The 21,096-nt window shown below is 41.3% G+C and overlaps 1 protein-coding gene across 1 annotated transcript in view; it reads right to left on the reverse strand.

Moving 5' to 3' along the window:
- ATP6V0E1 (ATPase H+ transporting V0 subunit e1) overlaps nt 1–20,029 on the reverse strand; it is a 33,893-nt gene extending 13,864 nt beyond the window's left edge. The window contains exons 1-2 of the mRNA XM_043595890.1: nt 19,838–20,029; nt 13,330–13,377 (exon numbers count right to left, since the gene is read on the reverse strand). Of these exons, the coding sequence (XP_043451825.1) occupies nt 13,330–13,377; nt 19,838–19,941 (152 nt within the window). The 5' untranslated portion in view covers nt 19,942–20,029. The remainder of the gene's footprint in view (nt 1–13,329; nt 13,378–19,837) is intronic.
- Between the last annotated feature and the right edge of the window lie 1,067 nt (nt 20,030–21,096).

Raw genomic sequence — 21,096 nt, forward strand, 5'->3', positions numbered from 1 at the left:
AAGATAATAATCTCTGCATCAAGATGTTAATGTATGAAAGTGCTCTGTGTAGTAGCTGATACCTAGACGTTCAATAAATACTAGTTATTCCTTCGTTTTCTCTGTGAGACAGCCACAGAATGAATAAAAGCCAGTTGCTTTATGAAGGAGTTTCTCATGTAACAGTGAGTCATTGTCGCCTCCACCTCCTCTCTGCCCCCAGCCCTCTGTGGTAGGCAGAATTCTAAGATATTCCCCCGAGATTCCAGTCCCCTAGTGTACATGCCTTGTCTAAACCCAGGATGGTAGGTATGATGGGACAGCCGCTCCCAAGATTAGACTGTGTTAAATAGTACTGCTGGCTTTAAGAGAAATTATCCTGAGTGGACCTGACCTAATCAGGCGAGTTTTAAAACGGATGGGACTCTCCCTGATAAAAGACATTTGAAGTGTGTGCATCAGTTATGAATTTATTGCCGATCATCTCTGAACACACCCTTTAATATGTGCTCTATAATAAGCAACTGAATTCCTCTCTCTCCTTTACAGTGAACAAGATGTTAAGCTTTCTCAGGAGAGGGGGCTAGAGGGACATTGCAGGTGTGGGCTGGAAGTTGGAGTGGGTATGAGAATATTCTGTGGAGCCTGTACTGATTCAGGCCTGGAACACAGTCGCTCTTTGATCTGATAGCATCAGCCCGGAAATAACCTGTCTGCTGTCCCCCTGACAAGGAAACCAGAGCTCTTGCATGGCCTACATGCTTTGAAGGTCTCCTGCTCACACGGATGCAGGGAATCCCACCCAGGCCATGAACTGCCCACTCTCCGGCCTGTACTCCAGAGGGTGGGTGGCCTACTGCTTGCTCACCAACTCCAGCCTGGCCAAACCAATGAACTTCTCTGCTGTCAGGTGGGCTGAGCCATACTTTCTCCAAGGAGGTCTGATTCCCTTCCAAGTCTGTCCTTCCTTGGGTACTCTCCCTCAGCCCTAAGGTAACATACAGAGTTTCCTTATTTATATCTTATACTTACTCTTGTTGTAATTAACAGTAATTATGTTAAACTTCCCCTGTTTATTTATTTATTTTTTTAACGTTTATTTATTTTTGAGACAGAGAGAGACACAGCATGAATGGGGGAGGGGCAGAGAGAGAGGGAGACACAGAATCGGAAGCAGGCTCCAGGCTCTGGGCCATCAGCCCAGAGCCCGACGCGGGGCTCGAACTCACGGACCGCGAGATCGTGACCTGAGCTGAAGTCGGACGCTTAACCGACTGAGCCACCCAGGCGCCCCAAACTTCCCCTGTTTAACCTACTGTGTGGCTTCTGTCTCCTCACTGGACCCAGATCATTACAGGATGAGAAGGATTTGACACAAAGGAGATCCTCTCGTGCTGGCTTTGAAGACGCAAAGGGCTACTTGACAAAGAATGTGGCCTCTAGGGGCCAAGAGCAGTCACCAACTAATAGTCAGCAAGGAAAAGGGATCTCAATCTGACAACCAATTAAAAGGAACTGAATTCTGCCACAGCCATAGGAGCCTGGAAAAGGGCCCCAAGCTCCAGATGAGAAGGCACAAACTTATTTCCATTAACCTTATCCCAATGGCATCTCTACTAGAGTCCTTTCACTACCATGGGAATATGCCCTATTTTTGCCAACTCTACACCTGAAGTATCATTTCTTTTCTCCATACTTTCTATATCTGGACTTCCAGTTCAAAGTCTGTAATAATCTCTTTATCTCCCAAATTATAAAGGAAAAGATTATATAGTCAGAGTACGAAAAATATGCTTTTTTCATATAGCAGATGATAATAAGGTGGGCCGGGTGCCTAGATTTTCCTTCCACTATAAACAGTCAAGATATCCAACTATTTTTTTGTGTGTGTGTGTTTTTTTTTTTAAACATTGATTTATTTTTGAGAGACAGAAAGAGACAAGAGCACAAGCGGAGGAGGAGGAGCAGAGAGACAATGAGACACAGAATCCAAAGAAGGCTCCAGGCTCTGCACTGGCAGCACCAAGCCCAACGTAGGGCTCGAACCCACGAACCGCGAGATCATTACCCAAGCTGAAGTCAGACGCTTAACTGACTGGGCCACCCAGGTGCCACTATATCCAACTATTTCTAACGTATCCATGATAGACATGTAAGCAGTTCTCAGGCCAAAAAAACTAAGGGAAGGCAAGTACCCAGAGGGGAAAATGAAGTGATTACAGGTTGCTTTCCACACCTTGAGGGCAACAGACTAAACCAGATGAACTTGAGCTTTTATTTTCACACCTCCCAGGGCATGGGAAACAGCAGACAAAGCCCAAGCCCACTTAAGGTAGAGAATCTAATACATGCTCAAGGGCTCTATCTCAAGGTAAGGATATATCAGACAGAACCCCTGAAGAAGAATGCTAGGAAAATCAACTGTCTCAAATACAACCATCAGGAAGGAAGGAGAAAAACTGCCACTGCAAATGAGCCTTAATGAAGGTGTGTAACTCAAATTCGTATTATATTGTTTAAAAAAAAACCCCACATAACAAGAATTTTACTTAATTTGATCCCACAGTGGTGATGGCCTTTGGCACTTGGCAGAAGCGATAGAAATCCTTTCTGCAGAAGCCCACTCTCATAGCAAGTGCCTCAAAGACGTCATACGGGAAATGAATAGATGGCAGTCAAATATAATTAAATGCATATGGCACCATGAGTGAGAGGGACCAAAGTTACAGCAGAGAGTTGACACAGATCCGCAAGGACATCATATATGGGAATGATCAGATGTGGACTATAAATAAACTGTCTACTATGTTTCGAGAAAGAAGTTTGAATATGTGCAGGGAGAAATGAGGAAGGGAGGAAGGGAGGAAGGAAAAGCGAAACTTGTAAAAGCAGCAAAACAAACACCTACAGAAATGAAAAATAGAATACCTGAAAATAAAAAAGTCAGTTGGTGCAATTCTGGTCTGGTACAGCAGAGTAACTTGTATCACACTCATCCTATAGAAAGTGATTATAAACCCTGAATAAAATATGAAAAATAACTATTTGATGATACTAGAGGATGTCCAAACACAGGCAGAACCTGGAGGGGATTCAATCCTTGAAAGGAGGCCACACTAGTACCTTTATACAGCATTTCTCCTGAGAACATTGTCTAGTCCATGTGTGGAGCAAGATAAATAACTGAAGCTCAAGAAAAAGGCTGCAGTCTTACTGGCTTGGGGTATCGAAAGATGAAGTTCAGAGCTGCCAGGGCAGCTGGAAATTAAAGAAGGAAATCTCAAAAAGGAGGTGCCAAAAAGGGGAGCCCCGAAGTCTGTGTATAAATTTCCCTTAACCCCTTAGCAGATCCCTGAACCGTGTATGTTCTGGGAAAAGGGCTGTGGAAAACACCTGGAAGTCTGAAAGGATGTTGGGGAAATTTCAGCTGCTGCCTACCACAGGAGAGCGAGGGTTCGGAATCTGAAGTTAGAATACTCAGATTTTCCACTAAAATTCCAGAACCAGAAGGGCCACACTTTAATGGAGAATTCATTCTAATCTAAAGGCAAAACTGACATAGATCTGCCCCAACAAAGTATAAAACCAACCATACACAAGTTTAAAGTGATCAATTAATAATTTCACTGTTTTTTACAACAAAATTTAACCTCTCTCAGAGAAACAAAGTAGAATCCAGAGTCTCTGTCATCTACAATATCCCGTATTTAGTAAAAAAAACAGTCATGCAAAAACATAAGAAATCTAATCAGCAGTCAAGAACAAAGGGATCGACAGAAGCTGATTCCAAAATGATACAGATGTTGTAGTTAAAAGACAATGACTTTACAGCAGTTATCATAAATGTGTTTAAGGACTTAAAAGAAAATTTGGCTATAAAGAATAAACAGATTGGGAATGTCAGAAAATTAAAAAAAAAATTCAAACAAACATAGGTACAACTGGAGTGTCAGAAGAAAAAGAACACAGTAGAAAAAAATAGAAGAAATACAGGCAGAAATTTTCTCCATTTGATGGAAAACATTAACTTAACTTACAGATTCATATAGCTTAGCAAACTTGAACCAGAATAAATTCAAAGAAAACTACACCTACACACATCATATTCAACCTGCTGAAAACCAAAGATAAAGAGAAAATCTTGATAACATCCAAAGGAAAAAGAACGTATAAAGAGGAATAATTATTCAAATTATAGCTGACTTCTCAGCAGAAATAATGGAGGTCAGAAGACAATAGAAAAGCATCTTTAAAGTCAGCTAAAAGAAAAGAAAAATCCTGTCAATTCAGAATTCTATATCTAGAAAAACTATCCTTCAAAAAATGAACATGAAATAAAGATATTTCCAGGTAAATGAAAGATTAGTAAACATGTATCAGCATACCTGTCCTACAACAAATACTACAGGAAATTCTTCAGACTAAAGGGATATCAGATAGAAACTCAAATCTACAGGGGCGCCTGGGTGGCTCAGTCAGTCAACTGAGTGTCTGACTTTGCCTTGGGTCATGATCTTGCAGTTCATGAGTTTGAGCCCCGCATCAGGTTCTGCACTGACAGTGAAGAGCCTGCTTGGGATTCTCTCTCTCTGCCCCTCCCCCACTCATGCTTCCTCTCTCAAAATAAACTTTAAAAAAAAATTTTTTTTTTCAACGTTTTATTTATTTTGGGGACAGAGAGAGACAGAGCATGAACGGGGGAGGGGCAGAGAGAGAGGGAGACACAGAATCGGAAACAGGCTCCAGGCTCCGAGCCATCAGCCCAGAGCCCGACGCGGGGCCCGAACTCACGGACTGCGAGATCGTGACCTGGCTGAAGTTGGACGCCTAACCGACTGCGCCACCCAGGCGCCCCAAAATAAACTTTTTTAAAAAAGAAACTCAAATGTACAAAAATAAGGAACTCTAAAAGGCAAAGGCAGTCAGAATGGATAAAAGATAAGACTGAGCTATATGCCGCCTGCAAAAAGGCACTTTCTGAATATAAAGACAGATATAATGCACAAGAAAGGTGGTACGATGATCAGTATCAGATAAAGTAAAAATCAAGTCAAGGAGTATCACCAAGGATAAAAAGGGATACCTTATAATGATAAAATGTCAATTTACTGAGAAGACATCATCATAAATGTGTATGCTCCTAATAACTGAGCTTCAAAACATGTAAGACAAAAGTAGAAAGAATTAAAAAGAGAAATAGAAAAATCTACCATAGCTGATGACTTTAACACCCTCTTTCAGGAATTAATAATAGTGACAAAAAAACTCAATAAAGCTATAGAAGATTTGAACTACCTGCACCTGATGTTTATAAAACACACCACACTTAACTTCAAAATATACACTTCTGAAGTGCACATGATATGATTATAATGATAAACTCTTATGCTGGGTCATAAAACAAACCCCAATTGCAAAAGATTCGGAATCTTACAAAGCATATCTTCTTCTTTTTTTTAATGTTTATTTATTTTTGAGAGAGAGAGAGAGAGAGAGAGAAAATGAATGAGTGGGGGAGGGGCAGAGAGAGAGGCAGACAGAGTCTGAAGCAGGCTCCAGGCTCTGAGCTGTCAGCACAGAGCCAGATGTGGGGCTCAAACCCATGAACAGAGAGATCATGACCTGAGCTGAAGTCAGGCACTCAACCCATTGAGACACCCAGGCGCCCCCCCAGAGTATATCTTCTGATAAGGTATCTAGAAAAGTGCCAAATAGTTGGGATGAGCACTGGGTGTTGTATGGAAACCAATGTGACAATAAATTTCATATTAAAAAAAAAAAGAAAGAAAGAAAGTGCCAAATATTTAAAAATTAATGAAAAATACAGTGTCACCAAAATTTGTAGGCTGTGGCTAAAGTAATGCTTAGAGGGAATTCTACTGAATTAGCTGCACACATTTTAAAAAGAACAAAGGTTTAAAATCATTTAAGTGTCCACTTAGCACTACAACAACAGCCAAAGTATGGGAAGAGCCCAAATGTCCATCGCCAGATGGATGGATAAAGAAGATGTGGTAGATACATACAATGCAGTATTACTGGGCAACCAAAAAAAAAAAATGAAACCTTGCCATTTGCAACAACATGGATGGAACTAGGCAGCATTATGCTGAGCGAAATCAGTCAGTCAGAGAAAGACAAATATCATATGACTTCACTCATATGTGGAATTTAAGATACCAAACAGATGAACATAAAGGAAGAGAAGCAAAAATAATATAAAAACAGGGAGGGGGACAAAACATAAGAGACTCTTAAATACAGAGAACTGAGGGTTGCAGGTGGAGGGATGGACTAAATGAGGAAGGGGCATTAAGGAAGACACTTGTTGGGATGAACCACTGGAAATACCCCTGAAATCATTGTTGCACTATATGCTAACTAACTTGATATAAATTAAAAAATAAAAAATAAAAAAAAGAAGTTAAAAAAAGAGCAAATTCAACCCAAATTCAGGAGAAGTAAGGAAATAAATAAAAGAAAACCTAAGTACATGGAAAAATACACCATGTTAAAGATTAGAAGACTTGGTACTATTAAAATGTCAGTTCTCTCCAAATTGATCTATAGATTAAACACAACACCAACTAAAATCAACAGGCTTTTTTTGGTAGAAACTGACTAGACTATTCTAAAATCTATATGGCTATTTTAGAATAGCCAAATAATCTTAAAGAAAAAACATTAAGGACTTCAACTTTTTTATTTTAATGTAAAACTAAATATTCAAGAGAATGTGGTATTGTGATAAGGCTAGACAAAGAGATCAACCAACAGATCATCTGGAAGTAGGCTCACACATATATGGTCAAATCATTTTGAACAAAGATGCCAAAGCAGTTTAAAGGAGAAAGGAAAATCTCTCCAACCAATGATGCAGCAACAACGGAGTACCTGTACTATGAAAACAAACTGGCAATAAAAATAAATAAATACAAAATAAAAAGCCCAGGGCACCTGGGTGGCTCAATCAGTTAAGCGTCCAACTTCGGCTCAGGTCACCATCTCACAGTTTGTGGATTCGAGCCCCATGTCAGGCTCTGTTCTAACAGCTCAGAGCCTGAAGCCTGCTTCAGATTCGGTGTCTCCTTTGCTCTCTGCCCCTCCCCCACTCATGCTCTGTCTCTCTGTGTCTGTCAAAAATAAATAAAACATTAAAAAAAATTTTTTTTAATTAAAAAATCTGCATCTAAGGGCGCCTGGATGGCTCAGTCAGTTAAGCATTCCACTTCAGCTCAGGTCACGATCTCGGGATTTGGGAGTTCGCGCCCTAAGTCAGGCTCTGTGCTGACAGCTCGGAGCCTGGAGCCTGCTTCAGATTCTGTGTCTCCCTCTCTGTCTGCCCCTCCCCTGCTCATATTTTCTCTCTCTTTCTTTCAAAAATAAATAAATACTTGCAATTTTTAAAAAACTCTATGTATCTATAAAGTCAAATACAACCTTCCCAAATCACACACCCTCCTAGGACCTGTTTCATCTGATCTCATCTTTGGAGATGACAGAGACAGACAGTCCACCTATAAAAAAAGCTCCTGAAGCAGCTTCAAAAGCTAGAGGTGAAGACAGAGACTAACAGCCAGCTAACAGAAGGCCAAATAAAACACGTGCTTCCTCTGGCCAAAAATGGGACAATTTGAACATCAACAAAGATTAATTATACTGGATTGAAATACATCAAATATGTTTAAATGTATCAGATCATAATGATACCAACACAAAACAAAACTTATTGTTCAGCCTCAGAAGATGCTAGGGAACACAATTCATTATTTTGCAAATGGGTAAGTAAAGAGAAAACCAGACATATAACCTAGCTTTCCTTTATGAACAGTTTTTAGCTATCTGGATAATGAAACAGTTGAGTAAGTAAATATTTATGGATGTATTCTAGCTAATGAATAAATAGATTACAGAAACAGAATATTGCCAATGATTCCAACAACACAAAGAAAACTGAGACGTTATGTACCCCCTGATGAAAGCATCAACACCATTTACAAAATAGACTTATCAAAAATTGAACCTGAATGGGATCTAGCCCCTAGATACGACCACCAACTTATAGGAAATACAGAAGAAAGAAGAATATGTTAAACAATACTACAGGTATGCAATTAACAAGGACCATTCTCTGGAGAACTATGGGACAAACAACCCAGTTTTTTCCTATTAAAACGTGCAAGAAAAAAGAAAGAGAAACGGAGAAGAAACTGACACAGACCTGACAGGCACATCTACCAGTTGCAATGTGTGGTCTTTACAAGCATCTTCATTCAAACAAGATGTAAAATAACTAATCAGACAACTAGGGAAATTTAAATATATGTGATGATATAAAGGAATTAGCTTTTTCTGTGTGATAATAATAGTATTGTAGTTATTACATGAAAAAAGAATGATTATCCTTTAGACATATATATTGAAATATATATATGTCTGGAATTTGCTTCAAAATAATCTGGGGTGGAGAGGGGAAGTGTGTGGGGATGAAACAAGATTGGCTGTGAGTGGATAATTTTTGAAGGTGAGTGACAGGTGGGTAGACAAATGAAGATGCATTGTTCTATGCCCTTAATTTTTGTAAAGAGCATACAGTACGTTTTAAAAGTTCAAGACCATGTATATATACATTATATATATATTATATATAAGGTATATATGTATAAGGTATATATATATAATATATATAAAGTACATATACAGTATATATATATAAAGCATATATAAAGTATATACAGATACAGTATATATACAGTATATATAAAGTATATATACATACAGTATATATATAAAGTATATACATGTATATAAAGTATATATATATAAAGTATATACATGTATATAAAGTATATACGTACGTAAAGTTCAAGACTATATATATATATGTACATATATATATATATATATACACACACACATATATAGCACATCCCAGAAACTGACCAGCTTGTGGCTACTTGGTTGGAAACCAAAGTGGAACACTTTGGGAGATGATCACATCTTGTACTCAAACTGGCTCTAGAGCCAGGACCAAAGCAAGGCTATGCTCAGCTGTGGATGTGCACATCCCTGGACAGGCTGGGCAAAGCTCCTGTAGGCTGTGTAGGTCCTTGTGCAATGGGCAGTATTAGGCAGCTGGGGAGTGAGTGAGGGGGACTCGTCTGAAGTCACAGAATAGGGGCTTGTGGGAATAAGCAGATGAAGGAACTACTTTGGTAAGCGACTGGGGTCTCTCTGGCTCTTTATTTGTTTACTGTCTCCCCTCATTAAAGAGGGCAGGGGGATATGTCTGTCTTGTTTCTTCACTGCTATACATCCAGTGCTTGGCACACAGTAGGCTCTAAATAAACATGCTGAGGGGGCGCCTGGGTGGCTCAGTCAGTTAAGCATCCTACTTCAGCTCAGGTCATGATCTCACGGCTTGTGAGTTCAAGCCCCGCATCAGGCAGTGTGTGCCAACAGCTCAGAGCCTGCAGCCTGCTTCGGATTCTGTCTCCCTCTCTCTCTGCCCCTCCCCTCCTCACGCTCTGTTTCTCTCTCTCTCAAAAACAAACAAATATTGAAAATAATAAAAATAAAATAAAACTCACATAACCATACTACCACATAAATAGGCCACATACTATTCATCCTAAAAAAAAACAAGGACTCCTGCCTTTTGGTCACTATTTCTTTTTGTGTATCACTCTGCGGGTGAGATGTACAATTAGTCAAGTGCTAAAGATATAGCATGTTTTCCAAGAAGCAATTGTATCTTCATAATACAGTACTGAATTTCTAATTTACCCTGAAGATGTTAAGTTTTGTGATTCCAGGGAAGCTACATGCATAATTCAACATTAAAAACTAACCTAAGACCAAGAGAAAGTATGGAACAGAAACTAACAGGATTGTATGCTTAAGGAACAAAAGTGACCTTGTGCCTCAAAGAGGGAACCAGATGTATAACATTCAGACATTCCTCTGGTCAACTGTTAACACAAACTGGTTGTACTGGCAGAGATCCTGATTTTTCAGAGCTCAAACAAGTCACGCCCCACGAATCTAACCTTAAACCATAAACAAACTGGAAAGAGAAAAAAAGTGCCATAAACCGAAGGCAATGTAGAAGTCCATGAACGTATTTCCAAAATGTGACTTTGCTTAGGAAATCCAGTTTGGGTGTCTCTTATTTCAAGAGGTAGTTTCAAAAACATATACAGTGAAGTTGTCTTTAAATTTCAAATTTATTACAGAATCCTGTCCCTTTGTGGAATAAAGTATTTGGGATTTGAATTCAAGTTATTCACCCATGTTCCAGGCAGCTATTTTGCTAAGTAGGATATATGATCGGGTTTCAAAGAAACAAAAGAAAAAAACCAATTTCATAAAATCTACGCTAGACAGCTCATTTCCCCATACAATGGCCTCCTTTCTGGACATTTCTAACATTTAATGTTAGAACACTGTGTGCTATGTTTAATACACTGATGACAGAACTAATCCACTGTCAATAGAGAAGTCACCCATATGTTTGGGACAAAGGAAAAAATCTGGACAGCAAGAGGTAAAGGCTCACAGATACTTCTCATCTGAGTCACTAAGACTCCAAAGATGTATAATTTCCAACCAAGTCCAGTTATTCATTTTACACTTGAAAATGAAAATAAGAGGCATGGAAATGATTGGAAAGGCTTCTTGTTTGTTTTAAAGAAAATATTATGAGAGGCACCTGGGTGGCCCGGTCAGTTAAGCGCTCACCTTGGGCTCAGAGTTCGAGCCTGGCACTGGGCTCTCTATCAGCACAGAGCCCACTTCAGATCCCCTGCCCCTCACCTCTCTCTGCCCCTCCCCCACTCATGCTCGCTCGCTCTCTTAAAAATAAGCATTAAAAAAAAGAAAACATTATATGAAAATTACGCAAGTTTCACACACGACGGAGGACCAGAAAGTTATAAAACATTTCTGCCCCATCTTCTTAATCCCCAGTCTTTCTTCTGTGCAGTAATTTTCTCATTTTTAAAACCCTACTACCAAACTTGCGGCTCAAGTAGCAGAGATCTTCAAAGGAAGAAAAAACAAAGGCCTTTTGACCACTCCTTGGCTCCTGGACTGAAAAACAGCTCCCTTGTTGAGATTGCGATAGGAGATTCAGTGGTATAGACTGAAACTCAATCACCCTTACAAAAATGAGAAATTCTGATGACGTATGTACTTCTTCACTCTTTAAAGCTAAAAACAGCTGGTATAAGAATTCTCCATTCTTTCATTCTGGAAACTGAGCTATAGCACCTAAAAAAGCCTTTTACCTTTTTATTTTTATTTTTTGATTTTTTTTTTTTAAATTTTATTTTAGAGAGAGAGAGAGCACGAGCAGGGGAGAGAGGCAGAGGGAGAGAGGATCTTAAGCAGGTCCCACACTCAGTACAGAGCCTGATGTGGGGCTCAAGCTCATGATGGTGAGATCATGACCTGAGCCAAAATCAAGAGTCCAATGTTCAACCAACTGAGATCATGACCTGAACCAAAATCAAGAGTCTAATGTTCAACCAACTGAGCTACCCAGGCACCCCAAAGCCATTTACCTTTTTAACTAGAAAAATACAGACTAAACAAGCCAACTGTTGAAAGCCTCATCGACTACGCCCTAAGGTTGAGGCAGTCAAACAATACCATCATCATTCAGCAAATGAGCTTTAAACGCTTCAAGCTGCACTCCAACAAGTGACTGAATGGCCACATAGCTAAAATTCATGGTAATGACTTGTTGTCAGGAGCAAATTTTGATCTATGCCAACAACTAGAACTGGGTCATCCCCACAAACCTCTTTGAAAAACCTTGGTGCAAAAGCCCTAGGAAATAAATGCACAGATTCAGAGTCACAAAGAACCATGGCTTTTCATCACATGATCAGAACTGCTGTTTCCTCCCTCTTGTGGGCACTAAGTAGTTCCACCAACACTGACACTTCCCACATAAAGAAGTCTCCGGAAGCTACAGAGATCTCTTTAAGAAAAGATAACCTTTGGTTCTAAACTCTAAAAAGAAGTCAGTAAGAGGATGAATTTTATGGTATGTGAGATAGCTCTCAATGAAAAAAAAAAAAGAAACCATACGGCCTTTGAATACATTTGAAATGGTCATTCTTTCCACAAACTGATTAATACTCAGTTTTTTCTGGGGCTTGACTCATTCCGTACTTCAGGGAAGGGGAGAATGTAGACAAGCATTGGAAACCTCTTTACGATAGTTCAATTACAGGTCTGCCATTGCCGACACTCATGAGGATTAAGAATCCTCGTTAGCGGGGCGCCTGGGTGGCTCAGTCAGTTAAGCGTCCAATGTTGGCTCAGGTCACGATCTCATGGTTTGGGAGTTCGAGCCTCACATCAGGCTCTGTGCTGACAGCTCGGAGCCTGCAGCCTGCTTCGGATTCGGTGTCTCCTCTCTCTGCCCCTCCCCAACTTGTGCTCTGTCTCTCTGTCTCTCAAAAAACAAACATTAAAAAAAAAAAAAAAAAAAAAAAGAATCCTCGTTGGTATTCCAAAAATATATGTTGAGGAATTAACTTACATATCTTAAAATAGCTTTCAAACAACAATTTATACAAACTATGTTACCTCTTCAACTAGGTGTTATTACCATACTTTGATACAGTATGTTAAAAAAATTATCTTGATGGTAATTCTAGCTCAACTCCTGTTCATCAAATAAACAAGTCATAATAAAGAATGGCTACTGGCTTCAGAGTGAGATATTTAAACAAAACGAGTACGCCTAAACTCCTCACAACAGTAAAGTATAAAGTAGTACAAAGGCAATTTCTGGCTAATTATAAGATTTCAATTTGTGCCAAATAAGTTACACTTGCATTGCCAGAAGAACAAAGCATCTGTACAGTTTTTATGTAAATGTACTGAGCAGCAGCAAAGTGTGTTCTTTTCCATCTTAGGATACTATTTCTAGATGTTACATAAGGGAACAGCTCCAATGACACAAAACTGTAAAAGTTTCACAACAATCATGTTCCACAAATTTCTTTTTCTCTCTTTTTTTTTTTTTTTTAGTGTTTATTTATTTTTGAAGGAGAGAGAGAGAGACAGAGTGTGAGCAGGGGAGGGGCAGAGAAGGAGGAAGATACAGAATCCGAAGCAGGCTCCAGACTCTGAGCCTGCTGTCAGGACAGAGACAACGAGGGGCTGGAACCCGCAAACTGTGAGATCATGACCTGAGCCTAAGGCGGACGCTTAACTGACTGAGACACCCAGGTGCCCCCACGAATTTATTTTCCAATCATACATGTTATAAATACCAAGAATAACTTCCTGTTGTCTTCGAAAAAAAGCTACTCACAAGAGAAATGTACTTACAAGAGATAGCAGCAAACTGAACAGGTTACCAGCATGGTGATGATAACTCTAAAAACAAAACAAAACAAAACATCATTAGATAACCAGCAAACTAAGCAGACACTGCAGGATGGTTTAAGCCTCCATCCCAAGTTATCAAACTGGCAAGGACTGTGCACCAAGAAAAGTGATCTAAATCTGTTCAAACATCAATAGACTGTACTCGGTAGAGGTTTAAGTAATTAACATTTTTATTTAAAGGGATATGTATCGAGGCCAGAGTTTAGATGGCTAATCCCAAACCCATCTAAACTGAACACAAAAGGCTGCAGTGACAATTAGTTTTGACATCCAAGAAACTTCATTTTTGGTAGTTTTCAATGAAACGACCCTATACTTGTATTTTACTTTACAGGTTTTTTTAAAAAACATATTCATTTACTATTTATTGTGACAGAGAGAGAGAACTCGGTGAGTAGGGAAGAGAGAGTCGGAGACAGACAGAGACAGAGAATCCCAAGCAGGCTCTGTGCTGTCAGCGCAGAGCCCAATGTGGGCCTTGATCTCACCAGCCATGAGATCATGCCCTGGGCAGAAATCAAGAGTCAGACATTTAACCATATGAGCCATCCAGCCACCCCGACACTATACTTTTAAAAATATGACTTTCTAGGGGCGCCTGGGTGGCTCAGTCAGTTAAACGTCCAGTTTCAGCTCAGGTCATGATCTCCCACTTTGTGAGTTTGAGCCCCACATCAAGGTGTGTGCTGACAGCTTGGAGTCTGGAGCCTGATTCAGATTCTGGGTCTCCCTCTCTCTCTGACCCTCCCCCATTCATGCTCTGTCTCTCTCTGTCTCAAAAATAAATAAATGTTAAAAAAAAATTAAAAAAAAAACAAACATTAAAAAAATTATATGACTTTCTAGGGGGCACCTCACTGGCTCAGTCGAAAGAACATGGGACTCTTAATCTCAGGGTTGTGAGTTCAAGCCCCACGTTGGGGGCAGAGATTACTAAAAATAAGTAAACTTTAAAAAATATCAGAACTGCATGGGTTCACCATGAAAAAGAGAGGATTCTTCAAAAAAAAACCTTTTTTTTAAATTTTATTTATTTTTTTTCAACGTTTATTTATTTTTGGGACAGAGAGAGACAGAGCATGAACAGGGAGGGGCAGAGAGAGAGGGAGACACAGAATCGGAAACAGGCTCCAGGCTCCGAGCCATCAGCCCAGAGCCTGACGCGGGGCTCAAACTCCTGGACCGTGAGATCGTGACCTGGCTGAAGTCAGACGCTTAACCGACTGCACCACCCAGGCGCCCCCCAAAAAAATTTTTTTTAATAAATAAGTAAACAAACTTTCTAATGTTGACCTCTCCCCATCTCCAGTCCAGTCTGAAAATAGTTAAATCTGGATCTCTGATCAGCTGAATCTCAACATTTAAACAACTGAACTCATGATATCCTCTTCCCAATTCCCTACTCCCCAGAAGCAGCTCTGTCATTTCCACCCATCCCGCCCACTCCACAAATCTGTCATCTTTCTGCTCACACCTCCCCTGCACCCTCCGTCACCAAATGCTAGAAGATTCAAAACCTTCTTCCTTCCCTCTCATCCTATCACAATCACCTCAGGGTCATCTTTCTAAAACACTCTTTTTTAAAAATTCTTTTGATGTTTATTCATTTTTGAGAGACAGAGAGAGACAGAGCATGAGCGGGGGAGGGGCAGAGAGAGAGGGAGACACAGAATCGGAAACAGGCTCCAGGCTCTGAGCTGTCAGCTCAGAGGCCGATGTGGGGCTCAAACTCATGTACTGTGAGATCCTGACCTGAGCCGAAGTCAGATGCTCAAATGACTGAGCCACCCAGGTGCCCCTAAAATATTCTTTTCATCACGTCACTCTACAGCTGACCATCTTTCAATACTCTCTATCATCCATAGGAGTAATTTCCAAAAAGGGGGTCTCCACACCCCACAGAATAAGCAAGACTATCTTCTAGGATGCAAGAAGCAAATATCAGAACTCCCATTTATCTTATTTTTAACTCATCCTTTAGAAGTTGTGTGTGTGCATGTGCACTTTCTGTGGTTAATATTGGCACATCCATTCATTCATTCAGCAGATTTTCAATGAGAATCCAGTATGTACCAGGCTCTGGGGAAAGAGGAGTAAACAAAATGGATGACAACCCCCATTCTGGTAAAGTTTACATAATAGTAGGGGAGAAAGACAACAAACAAGGTAAACAATAAACAAGAACTATTTTTTTTCATGTTTATTTTTGAGAGAGATAGCATGAGCAGGGGAGGGGAAGAGAGAGAGAGAGAGAGAGAGAGAGAGACAGAATCTGAAGCAGGCTCCAGGCTCCAAGTTGTCAGCACAGAGCGGGGCTCGAACCCACGAACTGCGAGATCATGACCTGAGCCGAAGTCAGACACATCAAGAACTATTTATTTATGTACCATTAGTATGCCAGATGGTCAGTAAGTGCTAATGGAGAAAACTAAAGCAAGAAAGGAGAATAAGGGTATACAGGGGTTGGAGGTTGTGGTTGCAATTTTTTAATTTTTTTAAATGTTTGTTTATTTATTTCTGAAGAAGGGAGAGAGCGAGCGTGAGTGGGGGAGGGGCAGAGAGCAAGGGAGACACAGAATCCAAAGCAGGTTCCAAGCTCTGAGCTGTCAGCACAGAGGGGCTCGGACTCATGAGCCATGAGATCATGACCTGAGCCGAAATAGGATGCTTGATGACTGAGCCACCCAGGCACCCACTATGGCTGCAATTTTAAAGAGGGTAGGACCCGGCAAGTCAGTGCTGAAGGAGGTGAGGGAATGTTCCAGACAGGGGCAATAGTGAATGCAGAGGCTCTAGGGTACCAGGAGTTAAAACAGGACAGAGGCCCGAGGGGCTGAGCAGAGCCACGGGAGCCTAGTAGGAAGTGAAGTCAGGGGAGGGGAGAATATAGACAAGAATTGGAAACACCTTCAAAATAGATCAACTGTAGTTCTGCAATTTCTGACACTCAGGAGGATGAAGAGCAGTGTTTTGGTAGCTTCTAAAGGAAAAGGAAAGCTATTTGGAGGGATCTGAGAACAGGACTGACAAAATCTGATTCCGATTCTAAGAGAATCTCTCCAGAGTGGAAACAACCTGGGGGGAAAGAGGCAGAGGGAAAAAGCTGAGAAACCAGTCGGGGAGGGAACTGCAATAATCCCATGGACCAGGCTGGTAGCACAGGTAGGGAGGACCGGTCAGACTCCGGATATATTTTGAAGGCACATTCTTCAAAGTAACTGATACATTATGCTTCTAATACATAAATAAGTATGCATGAGAGTTTGTGCTACAAAACTTTGCCAACTGCAGAATAAAAATGCTTGAAGGGGTGCCTGGGTGGGGCGGGGGGCTCAGTCAGTTAAACATCCGACTCTTGGTTTCAGCTCAGGTCATGATCTCGCCGTTCGTGAGATCAAGCCCCCACATCAGTCTCCTTGCTGACAGCGAGGAACCAGCCTGGGATTCTCTCTCCCTCTCTGTGTGTCCCTCCCCTGCTCGCACTCAAGTATGCTCTCTCTCAAAATAAACACAAAAATTAAAAAATGTGTGAAGATCTACACCATCAAGTCCGGCTCCTCACCTGTCACCAGTTCCCTCCACTCATCCTCACCACTCTCCACTTTCAAACAGCAACCTTTCATTCCCAAACGCAGGGGGCCTCACTGTCCCCCAAAACACATCAGGTTTACTATTCTCCATGCCAAGCTTTTGCTCATTTTCTTCCATCCCTCTGCCTCAACCTGGAATCCCTGTATCTTCTGTCTTCCCCAAAGACCATTTCAGAGAGCTGAAAACAGCTGAGTCTCTTCTGTGTTACCTGCTTAATAGTTTCATAGCAAAAGCCCCCCGCTCCCCCGCCTTCAGGGGTGCCTGGCTGGCTCAGTCAGAAGAACGTGGAACTCTTGATCTCGAGGTCATGAATTCGAGCCCCATGCTGGGGGTAGAGATTACATACATACATGCATACATAAAATATCGTCTCCAAATATGCCACTTAGTTGTTGCATGCTGAAGTGTTTAGGGGTAAAGCATTATGGTGACTGCAATTTACTTTCAAACAGTTCAGCAAAATTATATATGTGTGTATATACACACACATACACATATTCACAGATATAAAGCAAATTTGAATGTTACCAATTATATCTAAGTGGTGGTATCCAGCAGTCTCTCTATTCTTTTATGTTTGAAAATGTTCTGTATGTTTGAAAAAAACTGGAGCTGACTGAAGTCCCTATGATCTAGCTCCAACCGCCCCCCCCCCCACACCTACTGCTAAAGGAGCCACTGTGAAAAACCGAAGCTTTTAGAGCATCTGTGGATTCCTGAAGAGAGTGAAATCATAAAAAACATGAATGGTCAGGAAAGCTGATTCCAAACACAAACTTGGTTTCACCTGGCCCTTTTTCAGTGTAGAAAAGAATGAGAACAAGGGGTTTGATTTAGGTTTTACAGAGATTTTTCTGCATTCTGATGTGCTTGGGACTTACAGGGGGAAAGGATTTAACGTCAAAGTCTCTCTTCTTCCCTTGTCACACAGCCACCTTTACTTATCTCCTTAACAAAGATATTTTTAAATCCTTGAAATCTGAAATGCTCTCCTGATTAAAAATTCACCTAGTCCTTGAAGCAATCAAACTTCACAGTACTAAAAAAAAAACAACAACCCCATTTGCAACCTTTCAGGAGACAAAGGGGAACTACTACTAATTCAGTACTAATATTTTCATCTTAGAATAAGGAAATGGGAACATTGAAAAGTTAACTAAATTGTCCAAGGTCACAGGGATCATCCAGCTAGGAGCAGTGTTTCTCAAAGTGTAATACAGTAACTCCTAAGAGACACTTTGTGTTCTAAGAACTGCTCAATCCTGCCAAGAGCAGGAAACACAAGGATTGGGGTAGAGGCTGTGAATCAGGCCCAGATAACATATCACTAGCAGGTCAAACCTGAATCATGACACTAGGGCTGGAAACTGAGTAGTCCAATGTACTACAAGAAGCATTTCACTACCCTGGATAAGAGCAGCGGCATGAAGTCCCAAGGCTGGGCATGGGGAGTCCCAAATGGGGGTCTTTGAGAAAGGAGTGGTCATTGTTACCAGCACATTAGTAAACGTTTTTTTGAGTATTTAGGCTGGAGAGGCAGACAGTAGGGTAATGAAATAACTGAAGAAAGAAACACAACAAAGAAGTACTTTGTTGTTCCTTAACTCTAGTAGAAGAAAAAAAAGTCTAAGAAATTAAACTTGGTTAATACAAATTGTTTTAATAACCCAAGAACTGACACGCTGCATCATTTATTATAGGCTAGAGAGATGACCCTCTATAAATGATGTTATGGGGGGGGGAGGGGGAAGGGGAAACCCAATACCACCAAATGATAGAAATTCATCTACCATTTTAACTCTTTAAACAAACTGACTGACTTTCAAGGTAGATATAAGTACCAAATCTAAGTACCCAGACAGCAAATGGGGTTTGGGTCACAAAATATTAAGGAAGTAATGGCATTTTCTTTCCTTTAATAAAGTCAATAGACTTATCCATTCAATGGATAGTTACTGAATGCCTCCTATGCATGCAAAGCACTGTAAAGCCACCGATTTGTTTCAAAGAATAAAGCAAGAGATGGTCGTTTCTGACAAGCTCTGTCTTCAGCCTAAGTTTCATTCCACGTGATTTTGTGCTGAGAAAAAATGACTAAGAGGCACAAGAGGAACCAGAAAGAGGGTGTTCCAAAGCTCCTATGAAGATAAGGCTCTATCTCATGCTTACAAAATAGATTACAAAGCTCTAATTAACAAAGAAGTCTAGGAGAAAAGTCTTAGTCCATCATTCTAAGAACTTGGTACATTCAAAATGCAAGCGCAGGAGCGCTCTCCAAAAGGTATGACGCAGGGGTTTCTAAACAATACCTCCTGCTCTTCGGTAATTAATCTCGCTTTAGATCAGGCCCCAACTACCTGGCGCCCACTAGATGCAAGGCCTGGGCTCAACGTTGCTGCACAAGCTTGTCCTGTGCAACTGCGACAACATGTGAGGCACAAAGGGCATTTCTGTCTTATTTGATCCTTTCCTTTAAAGTTCAGGCAAACGAGGCCTCATTTGAGTGGAGGGCAGGGCTAAAGGGGCGAAGAGTCGTCTAGAGACAAACCCCAACTTCTCCTTGAGTCGATATAAACCTATTTCCGATGCGCCCTCCCCAGACAGGCCCGTGATGAGAACAAATTTCCCTAAAACCCCTTGCCAAGGAGGCTCCGTCGGAAGTCACCCTCCTCACCCTCGGCCCGGCGAACACGGAAGCTGCTGCGATAAGACGTCGGGGGGCTGCAGGAGATAGGGGCCTGACCCTGGAGTCCAGGGCCGCCCCAAGGTCTCTGACCGGTGCAGGTCGCCCCCTCCCCCGCCCTGCCTGGCCGGTCCTCGCCGCGCGTCCCTCCCAACGCGGGCCTGGCGCACTTACCCCCGGTTGGGACCTTTAGGGATGAACCAGGGTACCAAGAAGCCGACAAAGCCCCAGAACACGCTCATCACGATGAGAGGCACCGTGAGGCCGTTATACGCCATGGTTGTCGCGGAACCTGCCAGCCCCTGCCCAGCCGCCTCACTTTGGTCCCACCCGGAAGTGTCAACACCCGGCCGCGTGACCAGCGCGCACACAGACCCGCCTCCCGCGCCCCCACGTGACCCGCGCGCCGGACTCCGCCCCTCCCTAAATCCAGTGCATTTTTTATCGTGGACCACCGTTTCCCTGCACTAGCCACGTTTTCTTACCTCGAATTACGTCCTGATTTCTTTCTTCACTTAGCAGAATAGATTCTTGGATTAAATAGGAAGTTGGACCAATAATCTTTAACATCTGTACCAACTCTTCAAACACGATTCCAAGCTTTTGATCTGACCAGTAATATGGGAAACTAGGTCATCGTTGTGTATATACTGCTCCCGGAAAACATGCTAGTTAGAAACTCTGTCGTCCTTAAGTTCCAGTCCAAGCACTGCCTTCTCCGAGATCTGTTTCATTCTATTAGTGTTTCTTTTGTGGCCGTGTATCTTAACCAACACTCTAGCAGAGGGCAAACTCCTTCTTGAGGACAGGCACTGTTTAACTGATGGTTGCTCCTCAGGAGTACTTATATGTAGAATGTGCTCAATAAACACTTTGTATAACTGAACTGAGTAGTTAAGGGTGACGTCAGCCATAACTAAATTAGAGAAAAAAGTGTACTCCTTTCTTCCGATTTTTTTCTTAACTTATTTTTAATCGTGGTAAAATATACATAAAATTCACCCTCCTAACCATGGAGGGTAAAGCCCAGTGGCATTAAGTATATTCACATTGCTGTGTACCCCACCTCCAGAACTTTTTCATACCCATTTAACAACTCCCCATTCTCCCTTCCCCCAGTCATTGGCAACCACCATTCTACCTTGTTTCTGTAAATTTGACTACTCTAGATACCTGATATAAGTGGAATCGTACAGTATTTTTCTTTTTGTGACGGTCTTGATTCACTTAGCACAGTGTCCTCAAGCTTAAGCCATGCTGTAGCATGTGTTGGAATTTCCTTCCTTTTTAAGGATAACATTCTACTGTGTGTATTTGCCACATTTTGTTTCTCCATTCATTTGAAGATGGACATGTGAGTTGCTTCCACTTTTTAGCTATTGTGGATTTTTTCCTGTTCTTAAATAAAGGCAAATATTTTCTTTTAAGTTGAT

The sequence above is a fragment of the Prionailurus bengalensis genome, chromosome A1, assembly GCF_016509475.1.
Source record: "Prionailurus bengalensis isolate Pbe53 chromosome A1, Fcat_Pben_1.1_paternal_pri, whole genome shotgun sequence".
Classification (NCBI taxonomy): domain Eukaryota; kingdom Metazoa; phylum Chordata; class Mammalia; order Carnivora; family Felidae; genus Prionailurus; species Prionailurus bengalensis.